This window comes from Glandiceps talaboti, chromosome 10 (assembly GCF_964340395.1).
Source record: "Glandiceps talaboti chromosome 10, keGlaTala1.1, whole genome shotgun sequence".
Taxonomy (NCBI): domain Eukaryota; kingdom Metazoa; phylum Hemichordata; class Enteropneusta; family Spengelidae; genus Glandiceps; species Glandiceps talaboti.
In genome coordinates, this window is record NC_135558.1 from 14,071,509 (window position 1) to 14,099,197 (window position 27,689).

At 35.7% G+C, this 27,689-nt stretch overlaps 1 protein-coding gene across 1 annotated transcript; it reads right to left on the reverse strand.

Moving 5' to 3' along the window:
• LOC144441423 (calcium-activated potassium channel subunit beta-4-like) lies at positions 1–27,689 on the reverse strand. Its single transcript, XM_078130995.1, has 3 exons — positions 27,433–27,689; positions 25,011–25,611; positions 1–465 (listed from the first exon to the last, which is right to left on the reverse strand). Exons 2-3 carry the CDS (start codon positions 25,359–25,361, stop codon positions 151–153), a joined length of 666 nt encoding a protein of 221 aa, XP_077987121.1. The 5' UTR covers positions 25,362–25,611; positions 27,433–27,689; the 3' UTR covers positions 1–150.

Below are 27,689 nucleotides of genomic sequence, written 5' to 3' on the forward strand. Positions count from 1 at the left end.
CAGCAGCATTCGTTGTGTATTTGATACACTTATTACTTTGGCCAACATTGTTCACCAATGATGTACACCTAACCCAGGCGATCAAACACCTTCTCTTATCGTCCATTAAAGGTTAGCTTCTGTCTACTAAAGCTCTGTTTCTGAGCCTATCTACAAAGGTACAGGGTCAGAGAATCGTTTATAAGTGGCATTGTTACTTGCTTTAACGTTTGCCTTCTTCTTCTTGTAATATTTCTTATAAACAACAATCGCCACTACAATGCTGAGAAAAAGAGATAAGAGAGGCCACAGTATCGCATGTAGAATGGCCTTATTGTTAAACAGTTCTTTGATGAGGACTATGTCTGGTTGGTCTGGGTTGTAGTAACACGGGAAAATCTTGCCTTTGGCGCCATATTGGGTGGCGAATTTACTGACTAAGTCTTCGTTGTTGTATTCCATTCCCGAGCATACGTCATAGGTACACTGTAAAATACAATTGTTACGAACAGTGTGTTAGTGCATAACAAGTAAAACTAGAAACAGAACGACATTTGACTCTTTTGTTGACATTTAGCAGTACACGTAAAGTTAAAACAGAAAGTTATCTGTCAAGACAAATATCGAATTATTGCTATATTTTATCGTCGGACTCACCAACAAATCAAACCACCATTGCTACATTTTCTCTGCTTTAGTTACCATTATCTTTGCTGATCGTCGCTACATCATTCATAATGTAACAATGGATACTTTAATGAATATTTCTACATTGCAGTGTCCTTGTCACTCACAGAATAACAATATGCTAAGATAAGAACATAGCAAGCAAAGAAAATGCTCCAATGTTACTTAGATTATTAGTCGAGGCAAATGATGGGAAGAGTCAATATTAGAAGAAGAAAAATGTTGGCATCGCCATTTTTTTCTCAGGTTATTGGTTTAGATTTGTATGTAGACGTACAATAGTAGCGAGAGTTACAAATGATTATCTAAAATGCAGAGCTGACTATCAAAATATCAATTACAATGATATGTAAAAATTTCACTAGTCATTTCCTGTTGTTTTATCACCTGCTATTGTGGCTCGTCGTGGGACATATATAAATAGTTGAAAAGAGAGCCGATTGTCTACATCTAGATTAAAGAAAAATGCAAATAATGACAGGAAGGAGCAATTAAGATTAATTCGCTCAGAATCTAAGAACCCGTCCGCCAAACTTATTCCGTAAAACTCATTGAAATTCTCTAACATTTGGGTACAAGTCTACTTACTGTATTTCAAGTATGTATGTATGTATGTATGTATGTATGTATGTATGTATGTATGTATGTATGTATGTATGTATGTATGTATGTATGTATGCATGCATGTATATATATAATATATAATCAAAGTGAGTTGGTTGGAACTTGAGGTGCTAAGTTGTAACTCCGAGTTTCACGCTCAATGCGTTCATCAGACAACTGTCAGCTACTCGTTGTGTTACTGTATTTATATGTGTAAGGTGTGAAAGAATTTATTGGCAGTTAATTGTGTATTGTTTCTATGCATACAAGGGGTCCTCAGATTTGTCAGGTGATGTTGCTTTTGAAGTTCGCTATGTAGAACTTGTTTTCGTGTCGGCACTTTGAGATGAGTTCAGATTTTTTGTTGATTATTCCCGCCCTGCTTACCCAAGCATCGAGCACTCTATTCTACGAGTTTGATACTATTTACTATATATAATATATACATATATATATATATATATATATATATATATATATATATATATATATATATATATATATATATATATATATTAGGCAAATGCATAGAGAGAACAGATGTACTCTGTCAATACACGTACTACTATTAACATTGTATACCAATGATTAGGTCGCCAGTAATGTATTGTCATAGTAACACACAGTATCAACTCACTCACTCATGGATAAGCAATCCTCCAGGCTGGTTTTATACTCTGTGTTTATCAAGGAAGTATGCAATCTACTTTTTTTTTATTTACGACCAAATCATCAAACTGAAATTAGCGTGAATTCCACCAGGCATGGATTCATTTGGAAATAAAACCACAGTAGTTAGTCATTAAACTGGGACATGCTCCATATGGTGTGTTGATTGGCGGAATATGTCATATCACTATGATATAAGGTAGTTTTAGTCTGTTAGTACTTGAAATTAAAGACGATATACAGCAGTTAAATTACCCTCGTCTTTGTGTTAATATCAAAACACCTGAAGGGCGACGATATGTTTGTGAAGTTATGTGTCGTTTCTCGCATAAATTCCTACTGTTTCAGTAGCGAGAAAATACCACCTAATTCTTTTAATAATGACTACATAATTATCATATAAATATATGGCAAGGTAATGGCAGTGATAGTATTCAAAATGTGGAATCTGGAAGTTGCTGGTTCAAGTCTTCCTGGGTAATATTTGAATCACACTTGTGCCCCAGTAAACCCAAATGGGGATCTGTTGGGATAGAGTTCGAGGTTGCTAAGAGAATTCGTTAATTCAACGCAGAGGTATCAATGGATTTGCATGCTGTCCACGCGGTTAAGAAAGTTTACAGTATGAAGAAAAGGGGACCAACGTGCAGTTACAATGTATGATAATTCTTAAACGCTTTGCCGTTTCAATTTAAAATCTGTAACATTTTCAACAACATGATATGAAACACTTTTACTTTGATAGCAAGGACTTCATAAAATATTAGTATGTAATACAATATTTGTTTTGTCAGTCCATATCTATATATACAGATACGACATTGTGTACCATAAATGAGATCTCATATATACAGGTTTTAGGTGTGGTTGTGTACACTTTATCTTCACGAAATATTCCACGTTTTCTGTGTATCAGTTAGTCTAGGACATTAAACTGCCACTTTTCTGAACGAGACCTCCGTTACTCATATTGACACAACTCTACAATACAGTTCTCAATTTATTGTGTATTTTTGAATATTTTTTCCAGGGTATCATACATGAAATGTCCCTGCATTAAAAATTAATTACATTTCACTTTTTATGAGTTACTGAAAGTTGATCAAGGGTGTTGTAAAGTGCATGCTACTAAAGTTTTCAAGTAATCTGTACCCCACATGTGTATTTTAGATTATGAAAATGAGCTAAAAAGGTAATAATTCAAACTGCCCACCAGATATCCATAAAATTGGTGATTCGCACGGGAATAGTCAAAGCATTGCACTGTCATCCTGAAAACTAATGAAAATAATCCCTGTTCGAAGACGTCGACTAAAATTAAGAAGTGAGGCTCAATTTATAATGAAACAAAACCAAGAAAAACATGCGTTATAATTATGTTACATTATCATTATTATTGTTACATTATTACTACGCTCTTACTCGGAGGAGACCGATTGGAAATAAACGAAAATGGCAAGCTACTTATCATTGTCGACAACGTAATAACCACTTCCGCGATATGGGCGTCTGGGCGGTGATCGACGGAAATTCGAAAATCCGACCATGTGGAAAATCACGAAATTATGATATTTTCATACCGCACCATACGAGTGCCTAGAGTACTAGTGTTCAGTGTTTTGTACTCTCATCTTTGAAGAGATCTTAAAATATCTGGCTTTTCATGTAGCATTCTTCAGGACTTGACACTTGTTATCTTTACCGATTCGAATTACATAAAGGTGAATGTACCAGTAGCTATTTTGTGTGTTTTTATTTAGGTTGTCCACAAATGCTTGTTTCAAACAAACAAACAAACAAACAAACAAACAAACAAACAAACAAACAAACAAACACAAACAAACAAACAAAAACATCTGCCACACACACACACACAAAGATACGCTATATGGACACATACCCACTCACATGTATGTATGTATGTATGTATGTATGGATGGATGGATGGATGGATGGATGGATGGACGTACGTACGTACGTACGTATGTATGTATGTATGTATGTATGTATGTATGTATGTATGTATGTATGTATGTGTGTGTGTTAGTGTGTGTGTTAGTGTGTATGTATGTATGTATGTATGTATGTATGTACGTATGTACGTACGTACGTACGTACGTATGTATGTATGTATGTATGTATGTATGTATGTATGTTTTAACCGGTTAGATTACTGAAGAACACACAATCGAAAAGGCAGAGAAGCAGAACGCATCCTTGATATTTGAGGTCGATCCAATATGTCAGAACACAGACGAGTCATTAATAATGTATTTAGGTTTGAATGTACAACCACATGACATGTGTGTCGTCATCATTTGACTATGAAGACGGAATGGTTAGTATTCAGGTCAAGCCATTGTTTTTAATGATTCGGAATATCATAAAAATGATTAAAATTTTAACGACGAGCTATTTTTTTAGACATCTGTTTCATTTTTTTATATTTATTTATGACTATTATGATTACCACCCAGCATGCCGCCCTGATCATCAGGTATTGTGTTCCACCATAAATGTTGGCGAGTCAATTTCTGTAGATCCAGTTGCTCTGGATTTCAAATGCTGCATTTGTCGACAGATTTACATCAGACTTTCTTCCTAACAATAAAATGACTGGTCACTGGTATCTTCCTTGTGTTGTACAGCGGTGATAGTATGATCAAACATGTAATGGTGTGTGTGACGTCATTGACAGACAGTCACGCGATGTTACAGAGAAATTAAATGACAAGTGTGTCTTTGTACAGTGAGTGACATTTGTTTACTGTCATCGTTACTTTTAATGTATGTATGTATGTATGTATGTATGTATGTATGTATGTATTTATGTATGCATGTATGTATGTATGTATGTATGTATACATATCCATGGCTTGAACTGCATAGTAATCATTCCATGTTCATATACGCACACAGGCAAGCACATGCATTCAGTAGTTTTGCTTAAGTTCTGCTTAGTATATATGTTTCAATATTTTATACAGTGATATACAATATATAAAATATAAGCAGTTATATTAGTATGGGAAATATTCCATAAGCGAAAAGTGTTAAAGATTTATATTGTCATATATTTATATTTATTTATTTATATATTTATATATTATTTATATATTTATATTGGCATTGGTTGTTTATTTTTGGAAGAAGACAATGTACCTTGATATTACTGATCTTTATTTTGTGGTAAGTACCTTCTGTAATCAACAATCTCCACGATGGACATTTGCACAAAATAATTTACCTGAGTTTTATAATTTATTAAACTAATGTATGGTATCAGTAAGACTTTAAAATAAACTAACCCATTCACAAAATTGTTAATTAATTGAACAAATAATGTATTTATTGATTAAATTTCATTTATTTATTTTTCTATTTATTTTACTGCAGCTATGATTACCTTTGGGTGAGGTTCTACAAACAGGTTTGATCTGCTACTTAGAGGCATTGCACATAGTCAAAAAACATAGTTGTTTTTATCCACGTTGACGTGATAAGAAGTACTCGCCACTGAGTTTCTGGAAAATTTCACAGCATTTTACACATGACTGAAAAAGCATAAAAAGGATATAATCATAATCGTAAAATCTTTTTTTCCCCTTTGATTCGCACCCCTTTACCATTTTTCACCCTATAGTACGTTACAATGACCAACTCAGTATTTATAACCTCGGGGCTTCATATCTCTTCTTTTTATTCGCACCAGATGTTTTATTTTGAAAATAGTTTTTTTTTAATCAAAATACTCACGTCTGACGTGAACTAAATACACTTAAACCGACGAAATGCAGCCAAGTGGAAAAACAATTACAATGGAGTAGATGTAGTGAGCACCTGTCAACTAATTTGTTAATACTTGTGTCGATGCGGTTTTTTTTTCAGATGCAAATAAATAAATAAATAAATAAATAAATAAATAAATAAATAAATAAATAAGTAAATAAATAAATAAATAAATAAATAAACAGAAGATACACAGAAAAATAGATAGATGGATAGATAGATAGATGGATGGTGAGATAGATATATAGATATATAGATAGATGGATGGATAAATAGATAGATATAGATAGGTAGATAGATGGATAGGTAGGTAGGTCGATAGATAGATAGATATATGGATAGATAGATGGATGGATGGATGGATATATAGATATAGGTAGATAGATAGATAGATAGATAGATAGATAGATAGATAGATAGATAGACAGACAGATAGATAGACAGATAGATTAGATAGATAGATAGATAGATAGATAGATAGATAGATAGATAGATAGATAGATAGATAATAAGATATAGTCTTTGTGCACTAATGGACACCTACAACACTCGCGACCACGCAATAGTTATATACTAGTAATATTCACTAGGGAATGGTAGTTCGGTCTTCGCAAACCATCTTAATATTGTAGAAAGGGATACTACATTGTTTTGACGACTACTATAATTTGTACACTACTGATAGCGATTTGATATCCATCGGTCATGTTACATTAGGGTACAGCATTGTGAAACTAGGATGAATGTGTATAAATTTGTCCAACTGCCCAAAAAAATACTGGCACATGTACAGTTCTACTTTACATTGGCTGATATACATGTAGATTCTACGTCAATCTCCCACAGTAAGCTTTAACCGATCCGATGGCTTCACATTGCAAGTGTTTATTTGTAATTACAAGGAGCTTGAGCAATATATACGAAAAGCTTTGCGTGAGAATATATGTCTGCCTTCCTGTGTATAATGTTGCACTGTAGGTGATCGGGGCAAACGTATTTGACAGTAGCATGTGAAACTGCGTACATGGTCGTAAGCTTTATATCCCCCGTTCTTGATGGTAATTGATCTCTAGTATTTGCATATATCACAAGAAAATTAAATCACCTTAAAGTTCAGTCGAATAGGGACGTGATATTTGACTGGTTCGTCTAGGGATACATTTTAATTATCAGCACTCCCTTTACGTTCACATTTGATATTTAAAAATTGCTAATTGAAAAAATACATATTTTTCAATTTTAATTAGGCTTTTTGTAAAGTTCGAAAATGTAGCATGTGAGTTGCTAATACAATACTAGTCGTTTCAGCGTCTAAATGAGACCTTTGCACGCTCAGTAGGTTGTATCCCACCGGATTTTACGATTTTAAACTCAGAATGATATTAATATTGGAATGAGTCTTATCAACTGTGTGTACATTCTTTGGTTTTATTTATCTTGTATGGGAGTGTTGGTGTTTGGGAGTGTTCCGTAGGGTATGTTGGAATTTCGACGTTGTCATTAGTAAGGAACGTTTGATATCATGATCTTCCATTTAACGGAAACGGGACGTGATATTTGACTGACTCGTTTGGGGATATATGTTGATAATCAGCACTCACTTCACATTCACATTTGATATTTCAAAATTGTTAGTTGAAAAAATAAACATTTTTTATTTTATTTTATTTTTTTGCAAGGTTCGAAATCTAGCATGTGAGTTGCCAGTATTAGTCATTTCAGCGTCTCAAAGTGTCCTTCGCACGCACAGTTGGTTGTATCAATACTGAAATAATTTTGTACAATTCAAATTCAAGCGTAAGCAAGCACTTATGATCACCTGACTTTAACATTTCCCATTCGGTAATTTGACAGCAAATTCATTAAGATCTATTCAAACTTTAAATGACATAATTGCATTAACTATCGATGCATACACAGAACAATACCAGTAAAATGTCACGCTATCGAATAACCAGTGGTTGGGGTATTGCTAAATCAGCATAATGTATCATGAGTATACAAAGAAATGTATCTTTTTGATCGTTTATTTAAAACGTATGACCTTCGACATCTCCCATGACCTCCATCATATTATCCTTACAAGGTCAAAGTTGTGGCTTGATAATACTTCACTAAGACACATATCATACATTCTAGACACATACCATACATTGCCAATAACATTTTACGTCATGTGTAGTTAAATCCTTATCGCATTTAACCTTTAACCTTAGTAGGTTATAGCGATATATAACAGCTGATCATATGGCCTTGAATAATCTTCAAGTTGTCCCTAGAGTTGTAGATACGGTATACAGCATTTGTTGGAGTAGTCTGCTGTTTATTTTACTTTTGTGAAAAGAATGGGAGTAAAAAGTACTCAACCTAAACTGAGCTGAGGGGTACTCGAGTTAATTGGTTGTACGTATATGAGCCACACTGTAGGATGTGTTTGTTAGCCCTTTGGGTCTTGTATTGCAAGCAGAAATGTCCAAAATAGTGTCCACTATATACACTATTTTCGTTTTTGTCTGGTCTAACAGGGGGTCCCGGAAGGAGACATTATATCTATTCTTAGCTTTTTTTTACCCTACGCTAAATGTCTGGTTGACATTTTTACATTGGGTTATTAAATATCCGACTGGGCACCCCCTGAAATGCTTCCTGTTAGAATTACGAAAGCTTGAATGGCCTAAAATTGGGTAGTGATTTGTTTTGTCAAAATTGGTCTAAACTATGGGGTGTGGGGTTGGCACCATTGGCTGCACGCCCTTATCAGAGTTGGCCACTGTTAACCACCACCCATCCCCCCACTCCTCTCCGGTACTCAACCTCTCTACAACATCAAATAGTATCATGTATAACGCGTGTAATATTATCACTTATGAATTGCTGGAATGCCAAAATACCATTGGCAATGAGTAAACTGATTTAGATAACTGTGGTAAATCGGTATTGTAACTGGAGGCCAGTCATGTGGGAATGGGTTTTTAAGAACGAGCTATCATAGTTCATCTATCCTGAAATGAAGCCACAATCTTATTAGCCATTATAAGCGACTCAATGGAAGTACATGCAGTCATTTGATTTTGATTTTGAGTGCTATTAAAGTAATATATTAAAGATATGTAGTTCAAATCTATTCATTTTTCTGTATAAATTGTGTTTTATATGAAAATTTACTATTAAAAATAAATTCAACTGATAAAACAGTTGTAATGATATCGCTATTATTAAAGAGTAGACTGTATAATACGACGAATCGTATCACGATATATAATATCTCGTCTAAAAAACTGATAACTGAGAAGCCTGCTAGGGCTGAACAATTAGATTTATATACAGTCTGACTAAGTAGGAGGTCTGTAGAATACAATCAGGCAAACTACACTGACAATCCAATAAGGTAATTTATAGGTGGATCTAGACATTGTCCTTAGTATCAGGACTGTTGAGGAACTGCATAAAACACTATGGAAGATTAGATGACGGAATTTATAGGAGAACTTATATATTGTCAGTGATTTCTGGATCGGAAGAACTGCATAAAACAACTATCTAGGATGATATAATACTCAATTAAAACTACTGGATGCCAACTGTGGTTTAACCACAGTCTGGTCAAAGTTCCTCAATCAGCACAGAAAGTTGTTCATCCAATCAGTGAACCCCAGCTGGTATAGTGACGTAAACAGTGTATAAATAGCATCCTAAGCTGACAAATATGCCATATTTGGACATTACCTAAATGCCCCATTAAACATTAACTTTATGATGGACTGTGTTATTGGTTAGAATTTGATTAAAAACGACATGTTGTTAACGACATCTCATGCATCTCAGGATTTCTAGAGTAACGTCTTTGACTAGACTGTCAATGAAGGTATAAATCGTAACGATACTGTATAGGAACTAGACTACTTAAAATCACAATTCGATATAAATAGTATATTAATAACATATAAAGAAAAAAAGGAAGAATTGCTACCTTTTGTGTCTCGATACCATTATGATGTAAGAATTGCGGGTTTTTAAAAAAAAAAAAAAAATCGATGTATAATAAGGCCAAATAAGAAAAGTTCTTGGCTCCAGTTACCTGACCCCATCTAGTTTTTCACGCCGACCCTAAACTTTTCTTTACGTATTCGAGACAAATAATAATAATATCGCGAAAATCGTGAAGTCTCGCAAGAAATAGTGGGTGCGAAAACTGACATCAACTTAAAAAGACAATATAAAACTATTCTTCCAATCTGTAATGGCTGTACACCTGATAGGAAGAACTAAACAACCCAGAGACCATTTGGAAAGCAATGAAAAACCTGAACTAGACACTCACACATGAAAAAATATATAATAAAATAAAATAAAAAATCTACCTACCCCACCTGTTTTAAAATTGAATGTAATCGGAACCACATAATTTTGTTTTACGCCTAACGTAGATTTTGTTCAATCATTATCTTAAAATATGATGTCTGAAGTTAGGTTATTTACCTGTAAGTATATTTTGATAATTAGATTCGTCGAGTACGTACCTAAAGACCTAGAATAATAAGTAGCTCTTATTTAAGATTGTTTTGATGAAATACAAGTATATTGAGTGAGCATGGCTAGTCTTTCTTCTTCAGGCTTTAATCAATTTTGCATAGGCGATTAAGCGCTCGACTACACTGAACGCAGAATGTAGAATCTAAGTCTATGGACATGTCCCTTCGTGTTAGCAACAAATGGCTTTTCACTTGAGATTTCAAACACAATTATTGAAGCATTCTCCTGCCTCCTACGATTTTTTTTTCACGTATTAGCCCGGGGTCATAGTTACCACGGTAACGGGTTATGTTGCATTTGCCGCAAAGCTTTACCTCAGACACGAGTCATTGACAGATCTAATTCAGACCTCCTACATTATCATGGAGCCTTCAACAGACTCCGCGGTCACAACCTTTTCGGTTCTGACATGATATTCAGCATATCTTGCGAACTATTTTTTATTTATCTGACACAGGGGTCATTTCAGATGACGTCTCGAGGGAGAGGTCGTATTTATGAATGTTGCTATGCCTGTTATGTGTTTTATCAGACCACAGAATGTATCATGGAGGCGACATGAATATTTTATTTATCTGCGGGCGTCAATTTTAATTATAATCAACATGACAATCATTTGTGTCTCAAATTATATATATGTATATTAATAAAATTGACACCACACGCTTGCATTCATAACAGCACGACAACTCTTACTAACAGACATTTTAACGTCGCAAAAATATCTTTCCTTTAATGAGGACAACGGATCAAGTATATTACAACAAAAGCCAGTTCGCCTGAAACACAACATCTTTTCGCTCGATAAAATTCTTGCTAATATTGCTACATTTTACCTCCTGGCGCGACAAAAATCAAGTACATTTGCTACATTTTAACCCTTTTAATGGTGGGGAGTACCTATTACAGCTTGCTCCTGCAAAGATGATGTAACAATGTAGGCAGGATTTTTGTCGAGCAAGATGACATAAATAGCAATGTTAATAAGATAGAGAGAGAGAGGGGGAGGGAGGGAGGGAGGGAGGGAGAGAGAGGGGGCGGCGGGCGGACGGACAGAGAGGGAGGGAGGGAGGAGGAGGGATACTGTAGCCAGTGGTAGAGTTGAAGGGCAAATGAGGAAATGAGGAGTAAGGGAGGTAGGTGAGAGATGTATGGTCGGATGTACAGATTCTTATAAAGGAAACATATTACGTGAGAATTCATCAAAACAACATATTCACCAACGTAACTTCTCAAATTATGGTTTTCTGAAAGCCACGGGGTTTGGTTTTAATACAGACCTACGCACTCAGACTGTCTCCAGTTGTCTTTAACCAGTCGAGTCTACTAGTAACGAGAGAGAGAGAGAGAGAGAGAGAGAGAGAGAGAGAGAGAGAGAGAGAGAGAGAGAGAGAGAGAGAGAGAGAGAGAGAGAGAGAGAGAGAGAGAGAGAGAGAGAGAGAGAGAGAGAGAGAGAGAGAGAGAGAGAGAGAGAGAGAGAGGGAGGGAGGGAGGGAGGGAGGGAGGGAGGGAGAGAGAGGGAGAGATTGTGTGTGTGTGTGTGTGTGTGTGTGTGTGTGTGTGTGTGTGACAGGGGTTATTCATTAGTAAAAGACGGTATATCATTTACGAGAAGTCCCGACAATTCTGAGGCTCAGGGATTGGAAAGACGCTTCAAACAATCAAAATTCGTTATTTATTGAATTTGGCCAGACAAGATTGGTGCCATCATAGTCTTGCATTATCAATTGACGGAGTAAAACGAACCTTTTCTAATCAATAACACATACATATGAATGCACATCTTGCATTTAATACTTCTCTTCAATCATATTACTGTTATTAATTTACTTTACCGCAGTTAATAATATATTTCTATCTTTTTATTGCCAGAGGAAATAGAGTAAGGGAAAACCGTACACACAATCTCTCCTGACTGATTGCAGACGATGCAGTCTTTCCTTGAATAAATACAAAATCTAACCAAGAACACCTGAGCTCTTTCTTATCGTACATCACTACAATTATAACTTCATTTCCGACTAAAATTGCTTAATGATGAGTTCAGTCACGTGAGCCTAATACGGGTGGCTCTGTTGTTGGTATCATTACAAGAAACGAGCACACTGTTATTTGTTTGTTTATATGATTAGCTAAAAAATTCTACTTACTGTTCCCGTTTAAGATTTATTTCAAATGAAACAAATAAATAACTTTAAAAGTTGTGGAGCCTGGTTGATTACTCGCTTGTAAAGCGGTGCGCCAGGGCAATTTATACACATATGCTTCCAAAGCGTAATCTTTTATAACACTACCCATCGGTGTTTAGCCAAGAATGGACATGGCTGTTTCTAATGGCGAGTCCAGCCCAATCGTTATCGTTCGTCTATTTTGTAACAAATATAACATGATACTAAGAAATAACCCGTTATAAGTAGCACAAAATTGCTAAATTTGATCGCGAAAATGAACGATATAAAAAGCGCAACCAGCATGCAACTGTTCCTGCCCAGATTACCCTTCTTTCGTTTACGTGGTAAAATTCGTTCATCAGTTTCTCCAGCTACGCACATCTGTCACCATTACATGGATAAACAGAGGAGGTCAAACCTTTTACGTAGTGAAGGCATTACTTACGATATTGGAAAGGAACCTTTGATTAAACCGAGACAAATGACTACGTATGACATGTAGAAGACTGAACTAATTCAGACACATGCACATATACTTAAACTATGTACAACCGTTGGTCATTACATGGAGTTGTTGATAAAAGACGAACAAGGCGAACAAAATGTAATGGGGTTCCAGTATATATATATATATATGATTACAGTACCATACTTTCTCATCTAAATCTTGCACTAAATACAATTGTAAGTAACGTCTCTTTGTAAGCTCTGTAATTGCAAATAGCGTAATTGGCGCGGTGTATGGTTAGTCTTTTTGAGTTACTACGGTTGGTCATATCAGGTCAATAAATTATGCTATTTTGTTCAGAACAAGCGTCAGTGACACCTGCCTGCTCATTGTAGCAAGGATTCAATGATAAACCATCAACAGCCTGTTCATGTTCATTGCAGCTGTCGATGGCAAACCATGATTTTCCTCACCAGTGACTATGTCTCATCAATCCTGCTCACTGTAGCAGCTATTCTTTACAAGTGACAAGTGTCTTATATACATTGTTATCTATCACACCAATTCTAAAAGAAACTTCACAAGTTACCAGCACAATATAGGATCGACTTTAAACTCCTGTACACATTAAACGGCTAATGACATTAATCAGGCAATGTAGAATCCCAGCAGACTGTATTCCTCGGACAAATATCTCCATTTGGCGGACGAGCATTTTCGTGTGCAGCACCTCGTCCCTGGAACACCGTGCCACAGCCATAGCTTCTGCATTTATTGACAAACTGAAAATATATCTTTTCAGCCAAGCTTTCAACATATATCTATATAGCGACTGTTAACTTTACTAAGTATTGGATAATGGCGCTTTGTAAATGACTTGTTCGATCTAACCTTTACCGCTAAAAAACGGTATTAACGTCGGTAATTTTAGTATTTTTCTTGTGGACAGCATCATCTGAAGTTTTGCAGTCGTATTCGTTCTGCTCATTTTTGCAGAGAATTGATGACAACACAAGAGCTTGCTCACTGTATCAGAGATTCTAAGAACCTAATTAGCACAACATAGAAACTCTAACATCCTTCATAAATAGAATGACAATCCATCCATCCATCCATCCATCACATTCTCCTCTTAGTGAAGATTCAATGATATTTTCAAAGCCCTTAAAACTTTTGAAACTGATAAACATTACTCCTGTCTTAGGACGAATTTCTCACAATCCATTAACTCCTGGCAACATCTGTCTACTTCGTATAATTTGCACATCCTTAAATGAGTAAGCTGAGCTGATCTAATGGATTGTACACTATCTGTTGTTGGCGCCAGCAAAGTACCGAAGTATGATTAGGTGGTGGCAATAATTGTCCCCACAAAGATCGGATATGTCTGAATACCTGGCACGATGTATCTATCTATCTATCTATCTATCTATCTATCTATCTATCTATCTATCTATCTATCTATCTATCTATCTATCTATCTATCTATCTATATATATATATATATATATATATATATCCATCTATCCATCCATCCATCCATCTACCTACCTACCTACCTACCTACCTACCTAGGTAGCCTACCTACCTACCTACCTACCTGTCTGTCTGTCTGTCTGTCTGTCTGTCTGTCTGTCTGTCTGTCTGTCTGTCTGTCTGTTTGTCTGTCTGTCTGTCTGTCTGTCCGTCCGTCCGTCCGTCCGTCCGTCCGTCCGTCCGTCCGTCCGTCCGTCTGTCTGTCTGTCTGTCTGTCTGTCCGTCCGTCCGTCCGTCCGTCCGTCCGTCCGTCCGTCCGTCTGTCTGACTATTTATCCATCCATCCATCCATCCATCCATCCATCCATCCATTCATCCATACATTTACCCTACGTTACTAGCACATATTGAGTTCTTCATAAATAATCAATTTTTTATCCTCGAATCAAAGCCATGACAAGGTCAACCCCGCACTGTACTATCTGTTCGATGAATGAATCGATTTGTAACTTCAGAGAGTTCAAGGAATATGCTATAATAAAAAGTCCTCCTGACACCCCGACACGTATTCAGCGTTGATTAAAATACACAAGCATATCGTGCGTGAAGAATATCCGGGTGAGTGGATCAAACTCGATTCATAGATGATGAAAGTGTTAGCAATATACATGGCTCAGAACACAAAGCGACAACAAATCAAAACAGCATATTGGCATGCTTGATGTAAGCATTAAATCTCGAATGAATAGACAGGCGATGTGTCAGGTGGTATAATGAAACAACGCTTTTTTATAGCCACGAAACTGTTACCATGGTTTCGATAAAGTCTTCATGAAAGGAAGACCACTAATACCAGCACCTGCACTACCACTCAGCCATACCACCAACACATTGACCACCAGCAGCACCATCAGCACCACTACCACCAACAACGACAACAGTAACAAAACAGCGACGAGGACGACGAGGACGACAAGGAGGACGAGGACGACGACAACAACAACAACAACAACAACAACAACAACAACAACAACAACAACAACAGTAGCAGCAGATGTGAATGAAGTCCGAAAAAAATCAAAGCAGATTAGCTTGAAAAGTGGTGAGTGGGTGAATGGGTCGATGGGTGGGGTCTGAGGCAACACACTTTTCATCCTATATCGATCTTTGATGTCACCCCTAAGAGTCCAACCTTGCAAACATAATAATTTGAAAACCTAATTTACACAATATTTTGTTGAACGAGTCGGGCGTAGCAGCTATTTTTGTACTTGCACCAGAACTTTCACTACACAAAAAACGTTTTAATACGACCCAGTAATAGATTATCTGCTTTATGTAGTCTACTGCTATATAGCTGGAGTAATTCGGCAGCTACAATATTCGTGTCGTACAACATCATTATATCACGTACTGTAAATTGATCATCGTGACCTTTGACCTCGAAAGTATTCTTTCAATGTTTGTTGCTGCTGTGTGTGTGTGTGTGTGTGTGCAGGTTGTTCTCTACAAGACTCCTCCAGAGAATACCGCAGTGCACCCGTGTCGGACTTCATCTTCTGTCATTAGGTAGTTTCATTGGCGGACAATTCGCCTTGTTGCTTCACGTCTCTTTCCATTACCGTGCAAGCGTTCTCTATGATAATTACCCATAATGGTATCGCTCACTTTGAACGGCGTGATGATGATGGCTCAGAATGGGGTGTATGTCTTCACGGAACATGAACCGGCAAAAGTGTATATGCGTTACAACGACTCTTGGACACGACTTATAACCGCCGGTCTTTAAAACGTAACCGTATTTTATATACGGTACATACTCCATGCACCGTTAGTTAGCTGATAATTATGTATGAATGTCACGTAAGTTTACGTTTCTTACAACTGTGAAAGCTATTTTGTACCAATAAACGTTCTCATAAATACAAACTGTATTTGGTTAAGGGTAGTAACTGTTGAACCTTTCCTATATAATTTTCTTGTACTTGGGAGACTGAGGGTGGTGAGGCTAGGCTAAATAGTCTTGTTAAACAGGCGAACACTGTCATCCCACTGTGTAATACGATCTACCTAGTGCTATCACTCCAAAATTTTGCACGAGGATTTCTAAGAACACAATTGCAACTTAAGCCCTCACTATTCTCTTAACAGTTCAAAACACTTTGATCGAAGATAACTGTGGCAAGGGTTGGCTGTCTTACGCATCAAGATTTTTATTTTTAAAAAAGGTCTACAGGCACTGTGTCATGGCGTTTGAAAAGATCCAGCCCTGGGTTTACAAATATGCTTGCTGATGGACGATATACACACTACTAAGGAATTCAAGTCATAGGCAAAGTAATGTAGGATTTATAGCTCATATAGTTTTCATACAGTCTTCAATGATAGGCTTAAATTGTATCACATGGCGTGAACTAGTGATCCATAATTACCCTATTTGTATAGAGCGGGCACTATGTGTTTTCTATTTTACCTAGGGTACTATTTATGTAGTGTGGGAGTCCAACTGGTGACTGGTTTTGACTATAGAAGGAATATATGGCTGTCATGTGTTCTAAAACCAAGAATTACCTAGTCTTATTTGGACGCTGTTTTGTAGCAACTATTTCCATCAGCTTTCAACCTCAAGAAATAGTGACTGCATACCAGCCCTAGGGGTAAGAAACGACTACTAGTGCCCTCATAAGAAGACAATACGTATATAATAGTCATCATGTAAAGAATATGGTGTAAACACTGAATGAGGTTGAAAGTGTCACCATGGATGAATGTTTGCTATCAGAGACGCCAAGCTATCATGAGTGTAGACTACATTAACAACCATAGCATTATCAAGCTATTGCAAAAACAAATTAGAATGTGTCTATCTTTAGTTTACATATAGCGTGCTTTCTGTAGTAGTATTTCTACGATTGGTCGTCAATTTCGTTATCTGTATGACGCATAAAAGCTGGTGATGCAGTGTCAATTGATTAGTGCGAAATGTTGTAAGTGAACACTATCAAACATTTCGATCACAGACAGCTACATTCTCAGTTTCCCGCCATTAGCGGTTGACACTTCTTATTTTTAGGACATACATAATTCGCTGACCGATAAATGCCTGCAGCGATTGAGAAACTCTGCAACCGACTTTGATCGGTAGTTTCAGCTATCTTTAAGTGGCTTCCTGTCAATAATTCTCGTGTTTATCTGAAATCCATAACCGAGGCCGCCTTCTATATTTTGAAAGAAAATGCGTTGTAAGAGATCTGCTGCCCACGAAATGACATTCAATGCCTGAAAATGTCTGTCTGCTGAAAAAAAATCTTTAGAATGAACCTAAACGACAGTAGATACTTGAGGATGTCTAAAAACCATAACCAATACTGTATTTCGTGACGTCACATTACATAGCTTTCCCCTATAGAATTACATTTAAATCCAAAAAAAAAATCTGCTCAAAAAACGATTCTTAAAATACCCCTAAAAGACAGCATGTCATTGAACGTATCTAAAATTCATAACCAAGGTAGTCTTCTAGTAGTTCTACATCAACGTGTTCGATATGACAGCTAGCACACAGCAGGCTGTCACCAAAATGACATGTGGTACCAGTACCCGAAAAGAACGGCTTTTAAGACACTCTGATAGCTTTTACTTGAAAAGTGAACTATCTGGTTGTAATGATTTGTTATCTATAAGTTTGTGCAGCTGCTACTATAATATCTGGTCAAACTAACAACTGTTGTATAATGACAAAAACAGTTGATGATATAACACACCATCCATTACAACTATCAAATGCTAACAATACCTAATGCAATGGCAACGTCTCCTTTATAAACCCTTAAAAACTTTGCTGGTACTTTGTTCAAGAAAACTTCAACCTATTGTCAGTTAAAATCAATGAAAATCTGTCAACATACAAATTTGTAAAAGTAGAGATTAAAACAATATCAAAATTTAGTCATTTTAAAAATCCAATATGGCGGCCAAATACTGTGTAAATGTAACTCTATGAGAAAAAAACTGATTTACGATTTCCTTGAAAACGAGACGGTGAAACCTCAAATTGATTTTCTTTTTGTAAAAGACCAGGGATAAGCCTTAGTCCGGGCCGGAAAAGTTTGAATATACTTTAAGAGCTATGATTGTAAATAAATTTGTCCCCGTAGCGCATTCTACCTTAGACAAAAATAACAAAATTGTTTGTTTTTTAATTACTTTAACCCAAAGAGAAGATACTCGTTGGTGATAATACTTCCGTAGCAGTTGTTAAAAATAAGTAAATGAAGACAATTAGGTGATTCAGAAGTAGACAAACACAATATACAGACTACTGTTATAGGCTGAAAAGACATTGTTTCTCTCTGATATTTAAAAAAGTAACCAAAGTTACTAGTACTTTGGTAAGTAAATATAGGTAGATTGTCATAATTTTTACCTTTTTGCATGTAAAAATGTTTAGGGTTTAGCTTAAACTAGGGTAGGTCGGTATATTGGAAACACACTGTGTTTTTAGGGCCTTAAAGCATGTTTTATAATCCATGGTGTATGGTTTTAAAACACAAACCTCGGTTTTCAACATAAGCCCCGTTATTATCTGTACGAGTTGGGAACTCGATATAGCGAAATCAGCTGTTCTTACTTTGTCTATATTAATCTCCTCACTTTCTCCATAATCTGTAATTTCTAACATTCCTTCTATATGGGTCAGTTCGTCGTTGTTATAGTTAGTAGTGTAATATCACAGCAATGATTGCAGGCAATTGTATGTTGGCGACAATTTAGTGTTCTTTAGTATCCCTTTAATAGGAAACACAGCGTAGAAGGTTAATAAATGTCACATTATTATCTTATAGACAGTAATCAGAGAACGTCGAGAGGCTTTCTTTGTCAAAGAGGTGAATAGAAACGCTATCAATGGAATGATTTGTGGCCAATGAATGAAGTATATCCGATATGCCTTCAGGATATAATTTACATTTACCTTGACACTTTCTTGTCATGGCCTCGTCAAGTAACAGTAACGATAGTGTATCTACGAGGTGAAGGAAAGAGCATAACCGGAGGAAGATATACATGATTGCACAAATTTACGTTTGAGAGTGTCAGCTATTGCTTGTCAATAAAAGGGTCATGACGAAGGTCCTAAACACGTGCACTTAGAGAACTTTGTAAAATACATTTGTCTGTTATCACCCCCGTGGGGGTTAGAGGTTCACATTACTATCTACATGATAAAGGCTTCTGAATGCAACTTTTTGTTATCAGAGACGCGACGGTAGCTTGTAGACGACGACGCGCGGGGTGGGGGTGGGGGTTACTGGGGGTGGATCCGATAGAATATTTTTCAGAAGCGCAATTACCACAGGCATGGTGAGGAAATGTCAAAATTATGAATACACGATGCTTAAAACTATTTTGTAGCTGGTAATTTTCACTTGATTGCATCTCCTAAGTTGCCATGGTGACGGATGAAGTAGCGGAATGGTGCAAGTGTATGGAAGTAATGATTCGTTGTAGTTCATCATTTACGCTGATTTAGCTAATTCGATGTACGGCATTGAACCAACTAGTGTGTAATCAATTCTCATAAAGTCTATTTTCAGTCCTTCATATAGATGACATGACAAGTCCTTTCCTTAGGGAGGACTTTATAGTTATACAGCTTGATATACTTCATAAAGTACTTCCGCGTTTTTATATTAAAATTATGGACTTGCTAGCTCAAGGCCTTTGACTCAAGTCGTACGTATTGATGTGTGTACATATTGATGTCTGTGTGTGTGTGTGTGTGTGTGTGTGCGTGCGTGCGTGCGTGCGTGCGTGCGTGTGTGTGTGTGTGTGTATGTATGTATGTATGTATGTATGTATGTATGTATGTATGTATGTATGTATGTAGAAATGCATATGGAACTTATAAATCAGTCCGTATAATTAGCTATTAATATGTATGTATGTATGTATGTATGTATGTATGTATGTATGTATGTATGTATGTATGTATGTATGTCTATCTGTGTCTATGTATCTATGTATTTATGTATGTATGTCTATCTGTGTCTATGTATCTATGTATTTATGCATTACATTAATATTACGGTATACATTGATTATAATCTAATTAATAACTGTCAAAAGTACAGGTAATTTCCGATTACTCTGTCAATTTTCACATAAGATATCACTCTTTGCTCGTGACTGTAATTTCAAACAGTAGACATTATATCAATGCAGCATAGCCAATATCTGTAATCACTAAACAACATAGAATAATTTCCTGACGTCAAACCGATTAATACATACATACAGGAAATACAATTATTTTGTTATTATTAAAAGTGACAGTTTCTGTTATTTATGTGAACACGATAATAATAATATGGGCAGCTTACACATAAAGTATACCATGAAGCAAAACTAAATGAAATGTCTGTTTCCGATAACATGACTTCAGAAAATAGGGTAGGTAGGTCTGAATTTTATTTATATTTTATTTTATTTTACGTTTCATTTAAAAAAAAAAAATTACTTCGACCCAAAGACAAGATACTCGTTGGTCTCAATCCCTTCGTAACAGTTGATGAGGTCAAAGAAGTAAATTAGAAGTAGACAAAAACACATTATGCAGACTGTGTTGTTATATGCTTGCTGAAATGACATCATTTCTCTCTGGAATGTGATTAAAAGAAAATTAATATTACCTTTTAGCATGGAAATGTGTTCAGAGTCGGTGGCTTAAACACGAGTTTTTTTTTAAAATTTGGCCTAACTACAACAATTGCCGACAAAATTAGGTGTAGAAAGATTCACGCCAGAGAAACTGTTGAACGTCAATTTGTAACCATCTGCCAGCGATGAAGTGTTCTTTACTGTTCAATTTTACAAATGTGATTGTACACTGAGATTAAAATACTTCTGCGAAAATGTTCATCGAAAGCATTTTGCATAACATGGCGGAGGATATAAACGTTATATTGGGACCGAGAAAAAAATTTAGTTAATAATTTAGATTAAAAAAATCTGATTCGACTGGTTCTACAATATTTTTGGGGTGATAATTTTCTGCAGCAAGTAAGTATAATTTTCTGAAGTAAATGAATAGACAACACGGTTAGAATATTCGGTAAATAAAGTTCTAATAGTACAATTTTCTTTACCGAATATTAATTAATATTGCATTAGTATTTGACATTGCCAATTAATTAACCATTTTAACGCCATTATCAATATCCATACGAGTGAGAAGTCAAATGCCTTACCAAGGTAACCAGAAAAATACATACGTCAATTTTTCCATTTCCTATCAACATACGAATTCCTGTCAAAGTAATGTGTGTCTATGGTGTTTTGATAAACAGACAGTAAGCACTTTTCTCCACATTGATAGTCAATGTCATGGTCATTATTACCCTTTCTAGGTAGGTCAAAATTAATTATATCGAGGTCTACATTTGCAATATAGAATCTTCGGCTTGTTTTTAAAGACATATTTTTTTTACTAATTGCCAGACTGGTACATTGTTTTCACGTACAAGAAGGTATTGTAGTCACTACTTATGCTTGCGTGTATGTTTTCTAGCAAAATTAGAGAAAGAAAATCTTTAGCGAAAATTTCTAAGTTTGCAGTATATTAACGTTATTTCTGTCAGTCAAATTTTACTTGTATGAAAATTCCATCCACCCACCTACACTCCCACCCACCCACACACACACACACAATCCAGGGTGAGTGACAGCCATATATAATAAAACACGGTGCTTTTAGTGTTAATTAAAAACTATAGTGTTTTTATCTAGAGGCGAACTATAATGCCTAACTTTTATGGTGATGGAACCACGGAGTCCATTGATTTCATGTACGCACTCGCATAAAGTGTACAGGTACACACGCAAGTTTACCTACAGGATATGAAATATCAAGAGAAAGTCATTATGATTTTTGTAAAAACTGATCCCCAAAAACACAAAAAAAACCCAAAAAACACGAGCCCCAAACAAAAAAAACCAAGCAGCTTATTAAGAAAAACTGCTAGTGTTTTGGCTGAGCTTACTAAATTCTCAATAACGTAATAGTACATAAACCTGACTGTATCGAGATTGTCAGTTCACGTGCCAGGGGTCAGTACAGGGTAACTACATCAGCATTTGATTGTCAGTTTAATATACCTGGAGAAACTCGTTGCGATGACTGACTAATTAAAAACACAATATACCCTCAAATCTTCTCAGCAATACATCAATACAACACCCCAAGTTATTTACGTGTAGTGGATCTTTTTTGATATAGGATGTTTGACTAGTTTCTTTTCATTTATCCCAAATCTAAGTCGTTTGTTTTGCTTCATGTGTTCTGTTTTAGCCATGTCTATTTATGTGTATATCATCTCAATACCTAAGGATCCTTTTATGGATGCATTGTATTAAATATGTAGACAAATAAATGAATAAATAAATAAATAAATAGATAGATAGATAGATAGACAGATAAATATGTAGATATATATATATATATATAAATAGATAGATATGTAGATATATGTGTAGATAGACAGATAAATAGATAGCTAGATAGATAGATAGGCAGATATGTATGTATATAGATAGATAGATATATAGATATATAGATAGATAGTTAGATAGATAGATAGATAGATAGACAGACAGACAGTTAGATAGATAGATATATATAGATAGATGGATGGATAGATAGACAGACAGTTAGATAGATAGATAGATAGTAAAATGAATATGTAAATTAAAAAAGTAGTCTCTACAACTAGTATATTCTCCTATTGTCAGATATTTCTACGTTCTCATACTGAGCGACTATTTCAGCATGTTATGTGTAGCAAAGCGATCATTGTTTGGGCATATCTCTAGTAGGTTAGAGGCGCCGATTGTTTCTCCCTCGTGTGATTTTATTCAACAGCTTTTTTTCCCCAATGACCCTTAAATGCCCTCTAATACGAATTGTTGTTTTACAGTAAATTTTACAACCTATCGACCTGTTTGAGAGTTTTATGGTCCGGTGAATGTGAGCGTATCTCCACGATTGAACTTCTAGAATAACTTGTAACTCGCAGATTTTAGAGATCTCCATTATGAACTGTTATAAATAAATATAAATAAATACTTTAGAAGGATAAGTTTCGGTTCTAAATGGTGAATGCGTGAAATTGTTAATGTCAAAGATCTTCAAATAAACTGTTTTTACATAAAAAAGTTTAGTGCCATTTAAAAGCTGGAACAATTTTTTTTCATGACTCTTTTGTTAGATAGAATGACGTAATTACTCATAATATTGTACACACCTTGAACAGTATTGAATCATCTATGGGTATTTGTACAGCAGTACACTTAGTATGGTGCAATATATCCACTCAAATTGGTTTTTGAGTCCGCACCCAAAAATCAGCACCCCGATTTCAACTTATTACTATACTACATATTAGGTAAAATAGATCTCTCATTGACATGTAAAATGTCTAATTTTTGGTATTTTATCAATTTTAGTGAATAAACTGATCGAATCGAAAAAAAATGATACCCCAGTTCAACTAGTGTGTCTTGAATAAATGACTTTCAGTTGTAGAAAATATACGGGTACTTCCAAGCTTGAAGAAGGAAAGCGTTAAAGTTCTTCAAAATAAGAACGGCTTTTACAAAAAACTTAACACACATTTGATAAATCAATTTCTAGTCTGAGTAGACGTGAGTGCCACGATTGAACTAGGAGAAAATGTTTGAGTGAACGATCTTTATATACGAACTATTTTATAACAAAGACGGCTTTGTGATCTGGGTAATGTGACCGTGTTTCCAAGATTGACATAGGAGAAGTGATAGTTAACTCTTACAATCTTAACAGATAACTGGCTTTTACAGAATTCTAGTGTGAGTAGACGTGAGTGCAGTGATTGAACTACAAGAAAATGTTAGATTGAAAGATCTTTATATACGAACTATTTTATAACAAAAGACTACACACATTAATAAAATGAATTTGTGGTCTGGGTAATGTGACCGTGTTTCCAATATTGAAGTGGGAGAAGTGATAGTGATTCTTACAATCTTAACAGACTAACTGGCTTTACAGAATTTACACACGCTTAATAATGAATAAGAAAAGTGTGAGAATTAAAGATCTTCGAATGCAACCATGTTTTGTATAAAAACAGTGCAACCTTTGAAACGAATTCGAGTCTGGAAATGTACTTTTATTTCACGCTTGAGTGAGACGAGCGAATGGAGTGTTAAAACTCTTCAAACACGAACCGTTTGACAGAAAACGTTACTCGCATTTAAGGGTGAATGTTAGACTCAGTATAATTCTACGATTACACAAGAAAGAAGTGTTATTAGTTGTAACTGTTGAACTTTTCAACTACGAACCGCTTTTTACAGAAAACATTACATGTGAACACATTTAATAAGTGAATTTCTGGTTTTCGCAAATGTGAGTGTGTTTCTCCTAAATTGAACTAGAAAAAAGTGCTTTAGTTGCTGTAATAGTTGTAGGGGGATTACGGCGGGAATTCATCATCAGAGTTTAGTTGCCAGCAATCAAATAGAAATGGCGAAAAGGTTAAGCATGTCGTATTAGGTTTCAGATAGTTATTACACTATACAAATATTAGATAGGTAGGAATGTAATTGATTCGCCTTACCTGGGGATATGTATTCAAGTTTGTTTCATCTTCATGCGCCAGACCTGTCCCTGTATGTCCATATTTGCTGTTCACAGAATATTTGACGAAAATTTGTAGGCAGGGGAATTGCGACCAACAGTAGCGTCCACAGCGACAGCCTTGCCACTCGCTTCTGTATTGTACTTTCGCAACTGTACAGTTACTCTGTTTGAAAGATTTGTCTTGCATGGCAGGTTTCACAATAAACCAAGCCAGGAATCCTAATGTAATCAACGATAGAAACATCCACGTTATCAATAAACGTGGTGCGAGTCTACTGCAGGAACACGCCGGCTCCCGCTCTCGCTTTTTTGACTTTCGACCTGCCATCGAAACTGCGATATTAAATTCTTTTATATATGTATCCGTTTGTCGAGTGTGAACAACTAACACATTATTGAATATCTCTCTGTGAACCTCAACCGCTGTCACCTTCTGTCATGCTTCATACGCTCCTATCTGTAATATGAAGTAAGCAATTATTCCCGCAATAAAGCAGGGAATACCGCGTAAAGGTGATACGGAGAGCCCAGAAGTGGTAGTCTTACTTTCTTGTCTAACTCCCCACAGTCGAATTCATCTGTTAAAATATGCATGAAAAATATCAGATTGTTAGAACTAATAATGTAAAATTTAGCGATTACCATGGTAACGTACATGCTCTTTATATCTCTAATCGTATCAAATATCCGTTTTCAGATAATGAAATGCAAAGTTTGGTATGATAGGTGTGAAAAATAAGAAACTCCTGCCGTGAACATACAACATATATTAAGGTGCTTTTAGTAATTACACGGGGGGTCGGGGTGTTAATCAACTCCAGTCCGCAGAATAACATGTGATCCTCCCCCTAGTCTGTTGTGCTAAAACGTGATCCCCCTGACACTCCCCTGTTCAAGTATTTCAATGGAAAACATTTTAAACTCTAGTCTCCATGTGGTGTAGTTGTTACAGCCCATGTCAGGAGGTTTTGGGTTCGAATCCCACTAGAGGCAGGGAGTCGTTCTGTAGTAAGACCCCGCCACACTGAGACCAGCTCATCTCTGTTACATTACTTTACAATGGTGGCAGTGGTGGGATGTGGTAGCAGTAGGATTTGCAACCGGTGGCAGCGGGTGGGATCATGCCAACATCACAAAATAATGAACAGGTAGATAAAGAACGTGTCAAAATAAAACGTGACCCTCTCCAATTTCCATTTTCAAAAATATAGCCCTTCCCCGGCCCCGAGGGCCGATTTGTAAAAAAGTGACCCCCTGTCCTCCCCTTGTAATTACTGAAGGTTCCGTTACCGAGTTGGAAATGACGCCTGCTATATCTGTGCGAGGTAGTGGTGTTTTGATAAAAAAAGAAAAGCGAAGTATGCCTTACCACAAGCAGAGGACGACCGTATATATATATATATATATATATATATATATATATATATATATATATATATATATATATATATATATATATATATATATATATATATATATATATATATATATACATATATATATATACATATATATATATATACACACACACACTCTTTCTTGGTTGTAACTCGGAGTTTCACGCATATTGTAATCATCGATATATATATATATATATATATATATATATATATATATATATATATATATATATATATATATATATATATCGATGATCGCACTATGCGTGAAACTCCGAGTTACAACCAAGAAAGAGTTCCAGAACCACCAAAACTATTGCGCTCTGCCACTGTGGTATAAAGCACTGCCTTAGCAAATTGATACTCACCGAGTTATATATATATACATATATATATATATATATATATATATATATATATATATATATATATATATATATATATATATATATATATATATATACACACACACACACACACAATTTGTCGTTTCCAACCCCTTGAATATCGTGCCCTAAGGTATACAATTCGAGCAATGCCAGAGATGTGAATACATCAATCTCCACATCAATTCTATTATAGATTCAATTAAAACATTACTGAATAAAAAGTTTGATTTCGCGACATGAGAGTTGTCAATTGCAACGTCCTTACTAATTACAATTTTTATATTTGAAAGGTAAGAAGCGAACAGAATTAATCGGACGACAAAATATGTCGATACTTTCACAACGAGTTTGCTATTTCCATACACTGTGTGTACACTGACTATAGCCCCTTATCTTTGAATACTCACTCTCATTCCAATGGCGACTCAAGACTTCGTTCTTGTGAGTAAAAAAACCGCCAACAACTGTTTCGTGATATATTGCGGTAATGCGGAGAGTAACAACACCGAATGCAATTTGAAGTAATTGATAAACAGCTCAGGGATATAACGAAAACGTATGAAAGAATGGGATTTGTTCCCGTCAACCACACATTCTGTATTATACTTACACTTAGATTACTACAGCTCAGCGAAACGAATACCATTCGAATACGAATCTCTTCTTTGCTTCAGCGGAAAACTTAATCCAAAGTACTAGCGTGTACTCTGTGCACCTTTGTTTCTAGTCCTCACTGCTTTGCAGCAGCACTGGCAGATGTTGAAAATAATCTGATGTTACAAATGGAGAAATCCGTACAATTATTGGAGAAATAAAGTTTCACACAACACGCAGACGTCATATAAAAGACACGGGAGCGACTTCCTG